At 35.2% G+C, this 21,138-nt stretch overlaps 1 protein-coding gene across 1 annotated transcript; it reads left to right on the plus strand.

The window, feature by feature from the left end:
• Window positions 1-3,287: 3,287 nt before the first annotated feature.
• Window positions 3,288-9,121, plus strand: LOC145669151 (uncharacterized). Its single transcript, XM_081737493.1, has 2 exons — window positions 3,288-3,718; window positions 7,068-9,121. Exons 1-2 carry the CDS (start codon window positions 3,364-3,366, stop codon window positions 7,868-7,870), a joined length of 1,158 nt encoding a protein of 385 aa, XP_081593619.1. The 5' UTR covers window positions 3,288-3,363; the 3' UTR covers window positions 7,871-9,121.
• The last annotated feature ends 12,017 nt before the right edge of the window (window positions 9,122-21,138 follow it).

Here is a 21,138-nt window from a genome sequence, read left to right on the forward strand (position 1 = left end):
CTTTTAAGTTGAATTTTTGACGGTGGAAGCACGAGATATGCTAAACTTGCTGTATAGATTTTCTCGTCGATCGAATGTAAAATTTCAAAATGGCGGCCATTTTTTTCGAAACAGCAGTAAGTAGAAAATTGTTGCAAGTTGTGACAATGACGATCTTGAAATATAAATCACATTTTAATACTTTTACCCCAAAGACATTGAAATATTTCGAAAAAACCGATTAAACCCGAAAAAACTTATTTAGGCCCAGGTGGATTGGGCTTTTTCAAAAAAGCCCGGGTTTTTTCAAACCCTGGAAATTACACAGTTGTATTTTTCAAATTTGCAATTTCAAGTTTATTATTTAATTGACTAATAATATCCCTTTCTTTTGCTTTATTTTTTTAAAATCTATATATGTATACAGTATATAGAATTTGCCATTAATAATTGGCGTATGCGTTTCCTATAGATAAGGAAATATCTGTTAAAGTTTTAAATGAAAATATTTTCTCTTGCCGGATGTCACTCTTGGCGGATTATTTAAAGTTGAGGGAAACAGTGGCAAAGTGGTAGAACGTTCACCTCGTGCAAGGTTTTCTCGGGGTTCTCCAGTTTCCTCCCACTTTCTTCATTTCATCCATTTCTCATCATTACCGTCTCCTTTAGTCTAGCCGGCTTATGCGTGGGATGTAAAACTTAAAATATTTAATTTCATTTATTTTATTTAAAGTTGAAAATACATTGTTATTTCAACGTTTCTTCACGTAATTTTAATACTTTTCTATGGTTAGTAAATCATACTCCATCTACTCTATCTAGAATCATGTCTCATCTATTCGACTATGAATTGTTTTAACGAGAGTTAATAAGAAAGCGTAACATCTTTGAAAACAAATATATATTAAGTGCTTTCTTTCCCTGGTACTGCTACCATTAGCAATACAAAAAGTAATAATGTTAAAGGTCGTATCAAGAAATAAATAGGGTGTTTCAAATTTAAAATCCTTTTTTCTTACCACTGCCAAAAGGGCAACCCAAACTTCGTTAGCACAGTGGTTACTGGATGTTACAACATCCCAGGCTTTCTGAACTTATTTCATATCTTGACCCCCTTTTGCCAGTGACCCTGTAAGCAATTTACAGCTTTATGATTGTTGCTGCTTATCGCTTACAATTGTATATATGTGAGGGCTTTATATGGAAATAGGAATAACAGTTTGACAATAAATATGAGAATAAAAATGTCTTTTAAAATGAGAGATTCAAAATAATCTTTAAAATATGTCATTTTCGTTACTTGGTCCTAATTACATCTAACATTTTCACCTCCCTTCGCAATCTCCAGGCTGAGAAACCGTGTCATATCTTAATCAAAAGTAGGTGGAAATCAAAACGAGTGAAAGATATAAATAAGTTTACCTGAGAAGAAGGACTTTAGCAATAGAAGGATTTCTGTTTTTCTGATATTTAAATTGTATGGAAATTGACATAGAACAGTGCGGATGGTCGAGTGTTCCTGGAATTAATAACTTCTTGCTCCAGGTTTCTACTAATGTGGAAAGCCTTGGAAATCTGGAATGTATTTTTGTTCCTGGAAAACCTGAAATTTAGCCAGAAACCTGAATTTTTCACAAAGTTACTATCTTACGTAACTACTTCTGGTAAATTTAAAAGAAATTGCGCAAGAAGAAAATTAGTTTTAAGTCAGTAAGAAATATAGAAAATGTAACCTAGATAACTAGGATTGCTTCTTTTAGTTCAATGACTTCTGAATATTTTCAGAGGAACTTTTGTCGCTGACTGTACAGAGTATTTCAGCTCAGAACATTAAACAAGTCTGACATACAAGTTGTGGGCCTATGTTGAGGGATCTCGACAGAGCCCTTCACTAGTTAAATGGAACAATATCAAAAGTAAAACTGTCGGCGACAGAATATCGTCAAGAAAATATGGAATTACTCTCGATTTCAGTGATATCTTCGTTTACAAACGGTAATATTACAGACAGCTGCGTAACATAAGCAATATTATGAATAATGGGGCTAGTATTTGGTTTCTAACTTTTTTTTCTTGCTATGAGTATTGTAAATTCGTTTTGAATATTTCTTCTGAGATGACTGAGAATCTTGAATTCCTACGTTACTTGCAACTCAGTCTCACTACAGTTCTTAATGGCAATGCGCTTTAACGATTGACGGACCTATCACTGAGATTTTTCTTCCGACCACTGTTCCTCTTCGACGATGGGTTTGCCATAAGTTTTGTAGGTCATCATCACTTTGGATATTGTTCTTTGCGACACACATAACAGACTTGCCACTTTCCTCACGCTCGCACCACATAACCGAACGCCAACAATTTGCCTTCTTTGGAAAGCATATCTCATGATATTAAATATTACCATGTACTAAGTTCACTGCATACTGCCATTCTGTTGCTTCTCACGTAGTACGGAGTTCCTAATACTACACGTCCAACAGGCCCTCGATGCGGTCGCCGCCTGGCCACTGCCAACCCAAACATTTGAAGTGTTTCCAACTCCAGACATGTAAATTTAATTGATAAGTATCCAGTACCTCTCCTACAAAAATAGACGTAAAGTCGCGCCCTGTATGGGACAGACACGAGTGCATATAATAAGCACAATAATGAGAAGTACAGTAAAATCATCGTGTGCCATACAACAGCACGAAATGGACTTCTCTAACTTACAGTACTTTTCCTGGTCCTGTGCACCCCTTCCGAAATTTAAGGGGGATGGGCGAACGTACCTCTACCAAATTTTAGAATGGGCGCTCCTAAATAACGTCATACTATGTGATCAGGACATGTGATGTCCCACAACTAATTACGGCCTAATGCGATGACGACAGCGGTTACTAGACTATGCTTATACACAATAACACACTGAGCAAGGCTATGTGATAATATGTAAAAAATAGTATCACGTAACAGTTATTGTGCTGAAACTATTACGTGATACTATTTTTTACATATTATCACATAGCCTTGCTCAGTGTGTTATTGTGTATTAGTACAAAATGGAAACAAGGCCTGATAGAATAGTTATAGACTATGCTTCTCTAGCTCAATATTTTTTTAAAGTTCAACATTCCACGACTATGCTCCAAGGGTAAGGAAGGCGGTGATGATGAGATGTATGACAATGGTGGAATGAGAAAAGTGAACAGACTTCGAGAAAACCTATGCACACGATGTTTGTCCATCACAAACCCCGCTTCTCGCAAGCTGGCATCAAGTGAGGGACCCTAGGCGGATTAAGTCTCGGTTCAGACGTGCAGAAAAGTCTGTTGCGGGCCCGCAACAGAGTTTTCTGTTGCGGACCCGCGCGAGCCGGAAATACATTGGTTCTTATCATTCATGCCACACGTGCAGACTTTCCCGCACGACTCTGCTGCGGGCCCGCAGCGGGCGAAAATTGAGTTGCGGGGACTGCTGGCTCGCAGCGTGTCCGCACAGGTGTTGCGGGCCGGAAAACCATTGCTGGCAATGAGTCAAGCCACACGTGCAGACTTTCCCGCGCCCGCAGAAATGGAAAGCGAAGAACTGGACATAGAACTGTTCATTAACGAAATACAAAAATATCCCGAGATATGGAATTTAAAGTGCGAAATGTATAGAGATAGAAATAAAAAACGGGATGCATGGAATAAGGTGTGTGAAACCTTATGTGAGAAATTCAATGAAAAAACAGAAGAAGAAAAAAACAGCATTGGTATGTAGCTATTATTATTACTTTTCAATGTAGAAAATCTAATATTCACGTAGTATTTACATTTGATTTTCGTTTAACGTCCCTTTTCAGCAGCGAGGCTATGAATACTTTTTTTTTTTTTTTTGTGATAACAATAGACAACAAATACGCTTGGAGAACAAGCCTTTATTGTTAATGCAGTTTCTTTGACGAGATTTCTTGTCACTCACTCCGGAGTGAACCGACTGTTTACAGTATATCGTACATTGCATTATACTTTAGGTCGAGGTCACGTATTATATAGCTTCTGTGCTCAAAAGGGACGCTGAAGTCCAAAACAACCATCAACATAATAGCAGTACAGGAAAGAAAGAAAGATAAAAAAAACAGTTTTTCGGCTGACAATTGTTGTCTTTATTTGTTAATTGACTAAATTAAAAAAAAATAGAGTTAACACGAAAATTGTTGAACATCAGGGTACTCATATGGTTAAAAAATAAAAAGCATGCTCGAAATGTAACAGAAATATTTTTGTTACTCGTACAATTGATAATATTGTGCACGTCGTTGCTATTCTAGAGATAACAACTGAATGTTTTCTTACATAAAGAACAACTTAAGCAAAGTTATCTTGCCATGGAACTCTACCTATGTCGCTTACAAAATAATCAGCCCACCTGTTTCTGCTTTCGTTTGCTGCATTGCCTCCTTGTGGTGTGCTACACGTATTGGGGATTTCCTCAAAACCTTCTATCGTTAAAGTATCTTCAAGTTTGTATCCATCTCTACTACGGACATAATTATGAAGTAAACAACACGCCTTTGTGATAAGTATAGCAAAATCCACTTTTACATTGATTGGTCTGTGAAAAATCCTCCATTTATTTGAAAGAATGCCAAATGTACATTCAACGTACCTACGAGCGCGACTTAATCTATAATTAAACACCCTCTTTTTCTGATTCAAAAATTTTCCAGCGTAGGGGCGAAGAACATTTTGTGACAGTGCAAATGCTTCGTCACCCACAAATACGTAGGGTAGAGTAGGCCCATCAGTTCCAGGCAGTGGTTTGCCTTTTGGAATATTGAGTGTGTTCTTTACTAGTTCTTTGTTGAATTTTGAATTTTGAAATATTGAACTGTCAGAATTTTTTCCGTAGGACCCTATATCAACATATAAAAATTGATAATTTGCGTCAACCACAGCTAACAAGACCACAGAATAATAATGTTTATAGTTGAAGTAGAGAGATCCACTCATCTCAGGTTTTACAATTCTAATATGTTTTCCGTCTATTGCGCCAATGCAATTAGGAAAATTGGCCTGGACTTCGAAACGCGACGCAATCTCGAGCCAAGTTTCTTCTGTAAATTGGGGAATGCATTCTTTTCTTAAAGTGTCCCAAATAGCGCTGCAAATCTTTCTTACAATTATGGATACTGTAGAACGCCCAAGTCTGTAGGAATAGTGTAAGTCTACCAGATTGCATCCACTTCCCAGATATCTGAAAGGATGAATTAATATATGTTTCACACCAAATTATCTAATATGTAACATAATTGAATCTTGGTTCAAAAGATCGCGGACAAACATCGCCGATGATCAAATTAAAAAGTAGCCAACTAACACGACTTTTGCAATGTCGGGATAATAGAGAGTAATAAATAAATAAATAAAATAAACTTATCAGTTTAAAGTCTTTATTTAACAAAAATTATTACCTATAAATAACAGAGATTAATAACATTATTATTGTTGGCTAACATATATGATCATAATACAACATTTAGGAAGTTTGTATATGTATGATATAGATAGTATTTACTCTTACAATGAAGTCAACATTTTAAGGAAATTTTCAGATTTTAATTTAATTACTAAAACTGAAACTGAATAACGTTTTATGCTTTGAAAATTAAATCAACAATAAATCGATTATTCTTTTTAAATGCCGAAATATGCTTCTGCGAAAAATACGTTTGAGCGCATTTACTTGGAACTGATAACTAGATTGGCGAAATTTTGTCCGCGAACTTTCGTCCGTATACAGTCACTTAACAGTCCAGGCAATAGGGGATTTTAGCTGGAAAGATTCATGGTAGTTCTGGAATTATTTTATGTTTACACTTATTTTATGTTTTTTGGGTCGCTGAATTTGAATTTTTAATTTTCCATCAAAAATTCTCTCCGCAACCTCCCCAAGTTTTGAAAAAGCTCCCCAAGAATAGTTTTTTTTTTATTTTTAAAAAATACTTCTCTTGTTCTTTTCGAAAAAACTCCAGAAATTCGGAAAGTAGACAACATTTGTAACAAAAAATATTCTATGACATTTTGACGTACGACGAATGGGGAGCATGTTAGCGCGCCTCTAAATTTTCACTTCGGAGCCGAGGAGCTACATATACCTTAAGTTATCCACTCCGCTAAATCATTGAGCTCCTTCGTGGCTAAGCGGTTAGCGTGGGTTCGATTCCGGCGGGAGCTCAAGTGGTTCGGAGTCCACGTTAATCAGTAGGTCCACGTCTCATATAGCCTCGCTGCTGAACGAGACGTTAAACTCAAAATCAACTCCGCTAAACCACTCGCGTCAGTTACGTTCGCTCTGAAAGTAGTTTTACTTGATGCTTTTTGAGTTGTTAAATCAGAATATTTAATTTTCCACCAAACTTTCCCAGCGAAACCCAACCAAATTTTGAATAAAATTTCTCGAAATGTAGCTCAGCGGCGTCGAGGTGCAAATTTAAAATGAAATGAAAATTTTTAGTTTTACGTCCCACTGTTATGCCGGTTAGGCTAATGGAGACGGTGATTATGAGAAATGAATGAAATGGTGGAATGAAGAAAGTGGCAGGAAACGGGAAAACCCCGAGGAAACCCACGCACACGGCGTTTGTCCACCACAAAGATCACTTGGCGGGAGCAGGGTTTGAACCCGGGAACCCATGTACCAGAGGTGAACGCTCTATCACTGAGCCACCACGACCCCTGAGGTGCAAATTTATAGGCGTGCTAGTGCCCTATGAGTTTGTCATAATTTAAAATGTCATAGAATAGTTTTTTGTTCCAAATTGTGTCTATTTTTCGAATTTCTAGGTGTTTTTTCGAAATAACAAAAACACTAAATTTTTTAAAGAAAAGACTATTTTGAGGATATTATTTCAAATTTTGGGGAGGTTGCAGGAGGCGGGAATTTTTGATGGGAAGTTAAAAATTCCGGTTCAGCGATCCAAAATTATAAAGTAAGCCTATTTCCAGAACTACCATGATTTTTTCCAGGTAAAGTTCCTATTTGGTTTATTCCCTGGACTGCAAATACATAATAAAGATGTATTATTAAGTAGTATCTATACAATGCGTAATTTTTTATAGGTCAGAAATACGTCAACAAATGGAGAAATATTCGAGACCAATTTCTCAAGTATGTTCGGAAGAGGACTAAATCTGGCCAAGGTGCAGCCTTTGGGAAACAATACATTTATGCACGCCATCTTAATTTCTTACTACAGTCAGAAGGAACTGAATTAGCGCAATCAACTCTCGATGATGAAGAGGCTCTTTCAACTGCTGAATCTCCTTCAGATGTCAATATTGAACCAGCAACACACTCAAGCAAAGTCACAAAGGAACCTCAAACAAAACGAAAAAAGAATCTGGAATCATGCCTAATTGATTACCTGAATTCTCCCGCTCCTTCATCTGTGACTGAACCTGATGATGATAAAGCCTTTTTTGATTCGTTATTACCTGCCGTAAAGTCATTTACTTTAGACCAGAAACTGGAGTTTCGAAGCGAGGTATTAAAACTTATTACAGGAATAAGATCAAGAAATATACCGAGTATTCCATCTCAGTACCATTACCCCTATCCTTCCTACACAGCCCCTCCAAGTTCCTGTGGCCCGCCACATAATCGATTGTATCCTTCCCGTCCTGAAACCTCCTTTGAAGGTGGGCATTCACAACAATCTTTTCATGGAATTGTGCATCGACAAACTATGCCACAAACCATTATTTCCGATGGACAACCACAACAATCTTTTCATGGAATTGTGCACCGACAAACTATGCCGCAAACCATTTCTGCAGATGCCTATCCCATTTCTCCTGCAAGCTGTGCAACAACGCGTTCTCAGGATGAAAGTAGTGATTCCATAGATGTGTATTCTTGTTAGCTTTTAGGTGTACTCTAAAATTGGGAAGATAAACAACTCACATACTTTATCAGGGTGTCTACTGGTCATGAAAGTCATGAAAGTCATGAAAAAGTCATATATTTTGCTTAGTGGTCATGAAAGCCATGAAAAAGTCCTTTATTTACCCAACTGGTCATGAAAATCTGAAATCTCAGAGTATATTTTTATACTTCATACTTTTATACCTCATACTGCATGTACTGAAACAGTTGTATCAGGTCAGTAATTGTGAGAATCTCCCATACCAGTTAGTGCTGGCTAACCGGTACTTTACTGTCTTCCTACCTGCTCCACATTTCATCTTCTAGTCTCTGTAATATAGTAACCACTTTTTACTGTCCAACTTTCTGATCTGCTATTTCTTTACTTCTAAGAAATGTAAATTGTGTATTTTTAGGCCTTTAGACTTATGCAAATAATATTATTCGTTTGAGTTTGCAGATTTTAAATTTGATGATCTATTTTTTTTAAAACGAATTTCTTTTATAATTTGTTTTGTCTTTGGGCAGTTCTCTGAGTGCTTAATTTCAGACAAATTGCTGCTAGATGGATAATTATACTCAGAATTAAAACTTCAAATACAATATAGAGTGATTCACTGGTAAGAGCAGGCCCGTATTTAGGTAAGTGCTATTCTGTGCTCGAGCACAAGGCGGCAGAATTTTAGATTCTTTCTTTAAGATTCACAATAAGTGATATTTAAGACTAGCAACCCGCATAGTTCCGATGCATCACTGATGGTAGGTTTTTTTTATTACTAATGGTAAATTTTTATCGCCATGGTCATGAAAATTTGAACAAAAAGGTAATGAAAAGTCATGAAAAAGTCATGAATTAACTTTCTGGTATTCCAGTAGACACCCTGTTTATGTTTGCTTATTCATTATAAATTTGGCAAGACTTTTAGCTGGGTGGCTATCTTCTCTCTTATCTTCGGTTTCAGTTATTTTTATAGTTAGTATGTATATCATTTTTGTATTTGGCATTTAGTGACTATTGAGCTTAGACCTTCATATTGTAAATAAGACAAAAGAATATCAAACTATTGCGAGGGGTTTATTACTTAATTTTGTATCACTATACCTTATGGAAGAAGTTCTCAAAAATTTAATTGATAAATATCTCAGAAGAAAAAGAAGAAAGTCATGTTTATGTTTACTGATTCAGATTCAGGTCATTCATAGATTTGAACAACTCTATTGTTTTTAGTTTTTGTTATTCAGGATAATTAAAAGCTTTTTTTATATTAATTTTTGCAAAGATAATTATCATCATACGAAATTCCTTGACCTACTGCATCCGTTATATAATTGTCAATCATATTTCTTGAATGTTGAATGTTGGCTATCACTTAATGACTGTATATATATATATATGTATATACTTTAATTCGTTTTTTTAAAATCGTTTCCATAAATGTTTTTATACGAAACTAGCTGGAATACCAGTTCAACACTCACGGATAATAGGTTTATCGAAAATATTTGAACCTTCTTTCCCTTAAGGATCGCATTTCAATGAAAGTGAAATTAAAACCCCATTATTTTTGGCATAAATTTTGAATTCCTCTACCCACTTAGACTGTAAATAAAAAGCAGAAATTTTGATATTACATAAATGGCCGCCCTTCCTCTCTTAGCAGCGGTATCTACGAAAGTCTTGAATCATGTTCCATTGTTTTTATATAACATAATATTTCGAATTTCACATTTTTAACTTAGAGACTCACACACTCGGTACTGTGTGAATAAATAAAGCAAAATGTCACAATTGTAAAAATGTTTCCTTTTTCTCACCTTAGAAATGGATTATTCGGAAATACTAAATCCATTATTTTTATTTAAGAGTTTACATTAAGAATTTCACATCTCCAATTTAAGCGAGTCCTCATATTGAACACTTTCTCAATATATAACGGGAAATGTCATTACTATAGGAATGAAATGAAATCCTTGAGTTTTACGTCGCACGATTATACCGGGTAAGCTAAAGGAAATAATGATAATGATGATAAATGAATGAAATGGTGGAATGAATAAAATGAGAGGAAACGGGAGAACCCCGAGAAAACTCGCGCGCACGGTGCTTCTCGCACCACAAAGCCCACTTGACGCAAGCTGGGATCGAACCAGAGGTGAACACTATCACTGAGCCACTGGACCCCACTACTATAAAAATCCCCCATCTCCCCTTCAAGAGAAAATTTTCAAAGTCACTGAAACCTGTGCTCCATTATTTTTATTATGAGTTTACATGCCGAATTTTGCATCTCTAACTGAAGCGAATTCTCATATTCGGTAATTTATGAATAAATAAAGGGAAATTTTACTATTATTGAAACGCCCCCTCTTGAGCGGGATGTTCGGGAAGTCTCAAATAAATGTCTCATTTTTAATTTAAAGACACCAACTATGTCAAAAAATCGAAATTAGTCACGCAATTGTTAAACTATGCCAGTGGCCGCTAATAACATCGGAAAATGTCTATGAATAGGTCTTCGAATGTTTAACTTTCTGTGCTTTTACAAACGATAATTAGTTAACATAATTAACTTACCTTAATGTAACAGCCACATTTCAATTGGTGGTATCGCAAGTCTCATGAAAGTATCTTCTGCTTTAATTTTATCACTTATTTTCGATAAGAGTTCATCAAATGAAGTGATGCTCATGCGAAAATAATTAAAGAACTTTTCTTCGTCATTGCGCAAATCAATAAACATGGAAGAAAATGCACCTTTAAGCAGTCTTGAGCTTACGTACGGATGAACCCAATATCGTCTCTGTTTCTTCCTTAGGAGTTTACTGGCTAATTATACAAAAACAGCACGTTTTCTTCTTTCAATTTCCATCTTCATTCAACTGCAGCTGAAAATAAAATGAGCTGTTTTCTATGTCTATGTGAAGTGGTTGGGCTGAGACGCCTGCACGAGTCTGCTGCGGGCCCGCAGCAGATTTTTCTGCACGTCTGAACTGGTTGATCTTTGACGCCCGCACGAGTCTGCTGCGAGTCTGTTGCGGGCCCGCAACAGACTTTTCTGCACGTCTGAACCGGCTCTAAGAAGTGAAACGTCAGTAATAGAATTTTTTTTTTTTTTTTTTTTTTGGCGAATAGTCACTTCGCCTTTCGTGACAATGACGCAAATCTGCTTATATTGGGGCTAAATTTCAATTAAGCTAATTAGGTACTAAATACATTGGCTACAAAATCCTACTATCGATATCGAAGTTTTTTTTTAAAAAAAAAAAAAAAAACTTATGTCTATATATAGATATAGATACACAGTTTGAGGAGTACCCCTGTGCACAGTGGAAAAAAAGTGTGAAATGAAATACTGTATATTCAAGTGGTGCAGAGAGCATTCTACCAATCTTTTTTTTTGTTTGTTTGTTTGTTTGTTTGTTTATTTCATATTCTAATACTAATATTAAATAACATCTAAACAAAAATGGTTGGTTCATAGCTGTTCCCAAGGTCCTGGAACTGGCGAGTACACTGATTTTTAGATGTACCATATCATGTTTTTCTTTTCCAGCTGAAGTTGTATGAAGGATTTTTCCCGTGTTTTCCGTATGTATTGTTAGTTCCTAACGGGGCACAGGAAGTAAATTTTAGAACTCACGAGTATTGACACATAGTAAGGGAGATACTTTTAAAAAAAGATAGAAATTGTGCACCACTTAGGCATCATTGGCAGTAGAGTATATTTTTAATTTTTTTTATATATTATTTTATGTGACCATTAACGCTACTCTCTTGCTTCTGATGAACTCATATCAGCTTTATAGCTCCTGCATTCTATTTTTATCTAATACTCAAATATCAGTACTCAGCCCTGTACACAGTAAATAAAATATAAATACTGTATTATATAATTGAGTTCATGTAGTGGCGGCTCTGCAGTACATCCCACTAACAAAATAAAGTAGTAGCCTAGGTGCATGGGTCTACTTAAGTGAATCCTCTTTAGGGGCTCGTCACATACATTTTTGGTCCCAGTAGACGAAGGGTCATTCATACCAGGTGACAGGTTTAGAATTGAAAAACTCACGACAGGCAGCATGCACATCATATGAATTCAATTGCTGACCACACAAGAAATGTGAGGGAGCGCGAAACAAACCATAAGCTGAGGGTGCAACATCTCGACTATAGGCAGGATGAAGTAAAAACTCAAACCTGTCAAGTTTAGCTACGGTATTGGTCACACATTTCAAGACCGGTCACTCGGAGCATTATCAGTTTGCAGCAATAACCTCTTCCACCCCGCTAATGCCGGATATTTCTCATTCAGAATGGTATACACTCGGCATAATTGTTCAGAATACAGTTTACCTGCTATACGACCTTCTGGAACAAACTCAAAATGAATTATCACGTCAATATTCCATCAAACACACAGCATGAGCTTTTTCTCAAATCTGTCCTGTTTCACAAGGCTTCCTGTCCTTTTTTCACCCACTATTTACGTGTCAGGGTTTTTCAAAAACACCCATTCTCATCTCCTGTCACAATTCGCAGACTCCAGAAACAAGGATCACCGTTAAAAAAAAAAAAAAAAGGATGGCAAATTGCCACTCTGCGCTGGGCCAGCTCCTCTGTTAGCTCATGGGGACTTTGTCGGGGCTGTTTATTGACGTAACCCATGTCATGTAATCGACGTGGATGCCCCAACCATTCTTTTTAACACACGGGTACTTGATTGTGGTTCAACACTCACAGCATCTTGCAGAGGACCGTTAATGTCCATCGGAAGTGTACCCTTGCGGGGCTTAAATCGCCCGGTTTTTTTTTTTTTTTTTTTTTTTTTAGCCGACGGGAAGCTGTCCAACGATCCAGTACTGCTTTGTTCTCTACACGACAAATTCCCTCCGCTGCAGCTTTTGCAGTTAGTGCTTCTTTCATAAAAATGGTAGCACAGCTCGAATTGCAATTTGGTCCTCACTCATGTTGCCCTTTTTGACTTTACGGAACATTCGCTACACACGCAAGACTTGCTTTCAGTTGATCCCACGAACCTGTCCTCTATGCCTACCAATAGTTTTCAAGGGGACGCGGCAGAAGTCCTAAAAGGCACAAAACCTAAACGGCATTAGACCTAAAATGCACAAGTCCTAAAAATTATTTCGCAGCAGAAGTCCTAAAAGGCACAAGTCCTAAAAATCATATCGCGGCACAAGTTCTAAACGGCAGAAGTCCTAAAAATCATTTCGCGGCGCAAGTCCTAAACTGCAGAAGTCCTAAAAATCTCTTGTGCCGCTACCATCGCGTCCGTAAGAAGAATACTGTCAATCTGTTAGTCAAAGTTTTAGATATACTGTTTCATATTACAGAACCTTAGTTCTTACAAGTTATTTGTATAAATACATTCTATTGTTCTGAAATAATAAATAAATAAATAAATGAAGCCTATTGTCCTTTCTTGCTCTTTCCATGATATATTTCTATGTTGACAAAATTTTAACTTCCTACCAAATGTGATTCCCAGATCTTTCATAATGTCTGTTTTTCTCTATTTCCACACCATTGACCTCATATTAGTAACATAATTTTGTGTTTTAGTTATGTACGTCATAAATTTTGCTTTCCTTGTGTTGTTTTAAGTAAATTATTTTTACACATATATTTCTTGTACAGAAGTCTTTCTGTAGCAAATAATTGTCATACTCGTACTTAACTACTCATTACTCGTTATCATTATTAATAATAATTTTAGTGTTCTAACAGTTGTTACCGTTGGAATTAAATACGTTCATATTGGTATTGTGACAACTACTTACTACTGAAATGCTTTATCGAATATTTAAGTCTGTAGTTTGTAACAGGGTGGCCATAGAGGTTAATGGCTTATAGCCCATAGTGCGTCACTGAAATTTTAGAGGATCTTTGAAAAGCAAATTAATTGAAATTACTGAGAAAGATATATTTAAAATAAACTGATTTAATACAAGAACATTACGTTTAATCAATTCCGCATCCATGGTTGAGGAAGGGATGTATTAAAGTACGAACCATTGAAATAGTGCAGAAGCAATAGCTGAGTTTTTTATAAATAAATATGTACCGTGTTATGCAAAAGTGAACTAAGCGCCAAATTTTGAAAATCCACGTAAATGCGACGATTGGTTCCTGATAAGCATTAAAACGTTTTGCACAATCGAAAAGAGAGGAAAATCAACACCTTTCCAAGAAAAGGAACATAATTTCACTTTTGATTACGGCTACACTAATGCTGGACATCAACCTTTAAACGTAATTTTCTCAAAAGTATGAAAGTGGCGCTTAGTTCGCTTTCGCAGGACACGGTACATATATAAATGAAAGTATACTAGAATGTAACTAACTAGACTAGAAATGAAAGAATGTAACTATATATATATATATATATATATATATATATATATATAAATGAAAGTAACTATACTTGTAACTTAACAATACTTGAACCACCAGACTGATCTCGACAAAAACTTTCAACATAGATGAGGTTCGGGCCTGAAATGGTTTTATCATTTCACTTGGAGGAAGGAAGTGCGGATATATATTAAAAATTATCGATCTTAGTGTCGAACCCATAGTATTCGGGGTTGCTGAGATGAATACTGACATTTCCGATGAAGCTTAAATTCTAATTCATCTCCGCAACTTGGAGGCGGAGAGATATATAAAAATGATCGAAAATGACCGATATTAGTGTCGAATCCATAGTTTTTAGAGTCGCTGAAATGAACAGTAACACTTCCGATGCAGTTTAAATCCAAATACATCCCCGCAACTTGGAGGCGGATATATATATATATATATATATATATATATATATATATAGATCCAAAATGACCGATACTAGTGTTGAATTCATGGTTTTGGGATCCTGAGATGAACAGTGACACTTCCGATGGCATTTAAATCCAAATTCAGCACCGCAACTTGCGGGGGGGAGAAGATGTGGGTAGTGCCTATAATTAGTGTGCAATTAAAACAGTTATCGTGGGATATGAAAAGAACACTAGAAGCTGACTTCCAATACGAGGCCGAAACGTGTAAGTAGCCAGTAATGAAATTTAATGCATAAATGATAGATTCAATCTTAAAACAGTTCTAAGCGATATAGCCCAAGGCTTATCTTATGCCTGGCGTGTTATTTCAAATCATTTTGCTAATATGATAATCTTTGTAAGTCTATCAAAATATATATTATTTTAAACTCTGTTAAACTAACTTTTGTGACACACAGAGTTTGACCCTGGTTTAGCAGATACGCAGTAGTGACCAACAGATTCCCTTTTGTTGTATGTATACCTTATGTAAATAAACAATTATCATCATTATATATTTTCTCTCTTATTCCATTTTGCAATTGTTAAATAAGATTAACAAAAGGTTGTAAGAACTAATAGCGTCATATTAACAAAGGTTCACCAAGTAGTTTATAAAATAATTTCGTCCTTATTTGTAATGGAATTGCAGGGCTTATCGCCCAGCATTGTTAGGAAGAAGAAGCATATACAGTTTATTGCATTGCAGGTAGCGTAGCCTACAGGGAAATTAAATTATAGGTCACACTCTATCACTGTACTACCACACCAAACTAGTAATATTCCAAGACAAGAATCATTGACTTGTTCTACAAATAACACTAGACTAGTAAGGGATAACACAATACGTGTACAGAAACCAATACATAGTCATTCAGGGAGTAGCCAGCAAGTTATTCTAGAGGGCCTTGATTTTTACAAACTAAAATCAAATCAAAAGTTTCTTTCAAGATTATGAAAGAATAACACATAGATACATACGTATTTCAGAAGTACATATTATTATTATTATTATTATTATTATTATTATTATTATTATTATTATTATTATTATAGTAGTAGTAGTAGTAGTAGTAGTAGTAGTAGTAGTAATACTAGTAGTAGTAGTAGAAGTACGTTAATATTTCATATATGCTACATTTCTGAGACTTGAGTCTTGATACTACGTGAAGTTAAAATCAAAGGTCATGTTACGGACGGCAAATGATGGCTTAACACCAAAAACTCATTCCTGGCCGGGACCGGGGGTTAGTCTGCTTTATAACGTGTTTAATAATTACAGCAAATGAAGGATGTTTATAATAGAATGTGAAAGAATACAGTTTTAAAAGAATTAAACTACGTCAACATGTTAAAATAATTAAAAGAACCTAATTAATCAGCCACTTTGTACTCTCGTTTGCTTAACTGGATGAACCGAGGCCTAAAGGAAAAGAGTTTTCTGCCCAAATCTCATAAGCAGTGGGATATTTTAATATTGTAGAAATTGACCCTCCTTTCCCTTAGAAGTGTAATTTTCAAGACGCTGAAACATATAGTATTTTATTACTTTTAGTTAAAAGTTCAAATACCGAGTTTCACGCATCTAGCGTAAACAAATCCTTCCTTAATTTATTTACATATTTTCTGAGTAAGTAATGGGGAATTCGAACATTAAAAAAGTGCTCCCTTTGTTCCTTCCCTTTTATGTGTTCAATTTTCAGTTTCTTTTAACAGGAAAGTTTATATGCCAAGTTTCATTTTACTAGCTTCAGAAACTTGCGAGATACACAACCCTTTAAAAAAATCTTGCCCCACCCTTTTTATGATACTTATTTCCAAAAATTATTTCTTATGTCCTCCTTTCATAAGAAAATTATATTTTATAATTAAAATTTAATGACTCTACTTGTAGTAGTATGCCCCAAAAAAATCACTCGTCTTTACTCTTTTATATAAGAGTACAGAAGATAAATACAGTCAAACAAATGGACTTCCATGAACAGTTTCCGATTTCTTATAACTAACTTATTCATACATTTTCCACAAGCTGTGGTTTTAAATTTACGCTCTGTCAAGGTCCAGGTTTCAAAAAGGAACTAACTGGAAATATAATAATATTATGTATTTATGTACATGTGTAATATGTATAAATTTATTGTTATTGAAGCTTTCGTAACCTGGAAATAAACTTTTGATTTGCTTTTAATATATAAAAAGCCTGATCCCCTAGAAAAATTTACAGGCTACACCCCTAAATGACTATGTAGTAATTTCTGCAAAAATGGCACAGGACCTAAAATTTAGGTCTAGTGCCTATATTTTTAGGACTTGTGCCGTTTAGGACTTATGAATATCACCCACTGTATTGCATAATAAATGTTGTTTGTTCAATTTTAAATTTACTGCGTTCTTTATGTATACAGTTGGTATTTAATGTTCACTCGTGAAATGTCTAGTGAGCTTTTGTCCTAATTAAGTAAACTTTGGTGAATTTTTGTCCTACTCTTAATGAAATACGCTCCGCACAGTATATATTGCAATTCTGAATGTTTGATTGGTTTCAGAAGTCTGGTAAAATATACTTTTTAAACATTTTTATTATTTATTTATTTATTTATTTATTTTTGTTTTAGGAATTTGTCTTGGGATTCTCGTATCTCCATTCGAAAGAAACGAATTTCTTAACTAATTATGTAATTAATTCTTAGAATGAAATAGGTTGTATTATGTAATTCGTGTATAGGTGCAGAACAGATAGTGATAATAATAATCTTAGTAGTACAAATATAGCTGTTACTGTTGGAATTAGCTACGTTCGTAACATTATTGCCAACTAGTTGCTGCATCGTCCCAATTTCGTGTGGTGGTGGCGAATTTCAGAACTAAAGCAAGTGAGTGAAAAAGGCACAAGACCTAAACGCCAGAATTCCTAAAAGTAATATCGCGGCACAAGTTCTAAACGGCAGAAGTCCTAAACGGTACAAGTCCTAAAAATCATACCGCGGCACAAGTCCTAAACTGCAGAAGTCCTAAAATTTAAGTCTAGTGCCTATATTTTTAGGACTTCTGCCGTTTAGGACATCTGGATGTCACCCGTTTTCAATGGTGGAGCAACCTATTCTCCCAAAGTTTTACCTCATGCAGGTCAGTGTACTGATGGTGCAGGACTTCTGGGACAACCTGGTACATTCCAGCATTACACCACGTTCCCAACAGCTCTACAGGCTTCTCTGTGTGTAGTACAGAAGCTAACTTGAGTTCATCTTACATTTGTATATACACATACCAACAAAGATCTGAAAGTTTCAGGGGGGCAGAAGGTGGTTGCAGGGAGAGCTAAGCTGTTCTACCTACGGGCCTGTTGCTAGCAGCAGGGTGAATGTAGCTATTTCACTAATAGAGGGGATAATACAATATGGAAGTTTTGAGTACATCTTGGAATTGACGATCTTATCTGCATTAGCGTCATGTGTGAGATAAAGAAATAAATGTGCCAAATGTTTTGTGGATAGTAAGTAATCATGTTAAAATTGCAACATTTAATATATTGTATGTCAGTAACAAGCTCAGATCGATATTTGTTACGTACGATGTTTTTATATTGCAGATATAAGTTTTACTGTATACTATTTACAAACTAATTTGTAGATAATAATTACAAGGGATTTGTAGATAATAATACCCAAGTGTCCGGCTCCGATTTCATTGAAATTTTGTTTTCTGATAGAGGGCATGTATGCATTGTTTGTGATGACAGAAATTTTTCCCATGGTCCATATTTTCTATTTTTTAAAATAATTTTTAAGAGTTGTGATGTGGTTATTAGAGATTACTGCAGAAGTTCCGTACTACCCTTTGTAAACGGAGTGTTAATGAAAAAAGTGAAGAACAACCCAGGAAAACAATGGTGAAGTTAGTTTTGAGATACGCACATTTGGGGAAAAAATACAGGCATATTAATTGTTTATACTACCTATGTGCGTAAGTCCCTTACCTCCGCTTCTAACCCACGTATTAATGATAATAACCCACGTATTAATGATAATAAGTGGATAAAAACTTCGGTAATACATATTAGACCTAGAGGGAAGTGGTGCGTTAAGGGTAACCTTGACGATAGCCATCTTGAAATCCATCATTTTGAATTAAAGTGAAGTTTTGAAAAATGAAAACCATAGCATCCTCATTTTAATAGCAAATTTTCCCAAAAAGTCAATGTATACTTATTTTTGTTTATTGAGTGTGGCGTTTACATTGGAATTTACGTGAGGCACCTGATCGGTGGATCTACTTGTCTATTAATTGCTGGCGTTCCTTTGAAGATTAATAATAATAATAATAACAATAATAATAATAATAATAATAATAATAATAATAGTAATAATTTTTCGTTTGCGCAACGTTGTCCGATATATTATTAATAATTTTGTGTTCATGTCACGAAAATCAATTACATATTCATTTTTTGTTTGTTCATGTGTCTCAAGCCTTCTCATGTTATGCCTCAAAGACTTCTCATGTATTCTAGTTTGAAATAAATAATTACATTGCAAGTCCTCAAAGTTCAGAAAGATTGCTGGATGCTTATCCCAACACTATTCATGAACTGACAAATCGCAACTCTTAAAAAATATAATAAATTTACAAAACATGAGCCATGGCAACAATTGCAAAGTGCCAGTTGAAATCTTAAAATATGCGGCGAAAATTAGGAGTGTTGCCAACTTGAAAGATCCAATAATGGGCGTTTGGTGCGCATTAGAAGCAGTCTTAAATTCATACTGGTTAACTATAGAACAGAAATTAGCACACCGTTGGCTTTTTGAGAAAATTTGCTATTAAAATAAGTTGGCACATGCTATGGTTTTCATTTTTCAAAACTTCACTTTAATTCAAAATGGTGGATTTCAAGATGGCTATCGTCAAGAATACTCTTACCGTACCACTTCCCTCTAGACCTAATATGTATTACCGAAGCTTTTATTGACTTATTATCATCATTAATACGAGGGTTAGAAGCGCAGGTAAGGGATTTAACGCACACAGTAAGTATAAACAATTAATATGCCTGTAACTTTGCCCCAAATGTGCGTATCTTAAAACTAACTTCACCATTGTTTTCTTGATTAAATTCTAGCCCGAAATTATGTATCACATTACCCTATTCCTATTCAAGAAACTTGACCTTAATTCAAAATGGCGGATTTCAAGATGGCTGCCGTCAAGGTCATACCTACCATACGACTTTCCCCTAGGCCTTATATGTATCCACTGGTTGTTTCTCATTTTTTTCATTAACACTCCGTTTACAAAGGGTAGTAAGGAACTTCCGCTGTAATCTCTAATAACCACATCACAATTCTTAAAAATTATTTTTTAAAAAATAGAAAATATGCACCATGGCAAAAATTTCAGTCATCACAAATAATGCATAATGCATCAGAAAAAAAAATCATTGAAATCGGAGCCGGACACCCGGGTGATGTCCCTTGTTAGATCATATTTATATTACGGTCTATACTAAGTTTTGCTTCATAACACACTAGTTGTTACGCGTCAGCCTTTACACTATAGGTTAAGTTCGTGCTTAATTCAGTGGTGCCTGGTGAATTGATACCGGTTGTTGCAGTAAAACAGATCTAACAAAAGATAGAAATTAGACACACTGAATAACCTTAGCCTTAGATCAAAACACTATGTTCAAAGAAATAAAATTGTGTAAAATAAATAAATAAATAAATAAATAAAAGAACAAAAGAGAAAAATTAATAAGTTTTATCAAATTAAATAGAAAGGCAATTCTTTCTTTTAATGGAGCAAATCTCCTTATTGAACGCTGGTTGAAGTCCGGTATTCTCATTATTAGGTCTTTTCGATGGGAAGTGTGGTAATCTCTCTTGGAACATTGAATTCTTTAAGAACGTTTTTATTCTCTTCAATGTGAAGTAATGCTTTCTCCTTCTGTTAACTTCATAGATGCAGTTAATATACATTCTAAAAGCTTTGATGATTCATTAAATATTTTATTTCTAGATTAATGTGAACAATGAATTCTAACAAACCCATAACTCCCACTAATCTTAATTGATCTGTAGGTATCAGCAGCGTGTTTCAGATTTTGCTTGAGAAATATGGGGGGAGAGGATCTTCCGATACAAGTAGAGATTCAGTTTTTCATTGGTATACTAATATCCTATTGATTATAATGTATGTAAAAATCTCAAAGTCAGACGAAGGGGACAAAATGATGCAATTGTGACATAGGCTGAAGGCTGGCTGTACAGTTTAGTGTTGTTAAAGAATAGAAATGAACACATTTTATTCAGGCGTTTCTAGGAAAATTTGAGATATACTGGGGAAACATATCGAGTACAAGCAACATTGCTGCTATAAGATGATTTGTGAATTTAAACCAGACTTCAGCTTCGCAAACACATATACTTATCTTGT

Source organism: Thermobia domestica, chromosome 13 (genome assembly GCF_964235325.1).
Source record: "Thermobia domestica chromosome 13, izTheDome1.hap1.1, whole genome shotgun sequence".
In the NCBI taxonomy this organism is placed as follows: Eukaryota; Metazoa; Arthropoda; class Insecta; order Zygentoma; family Lepismatidae; genus Thermobia; species Thermobia domestica.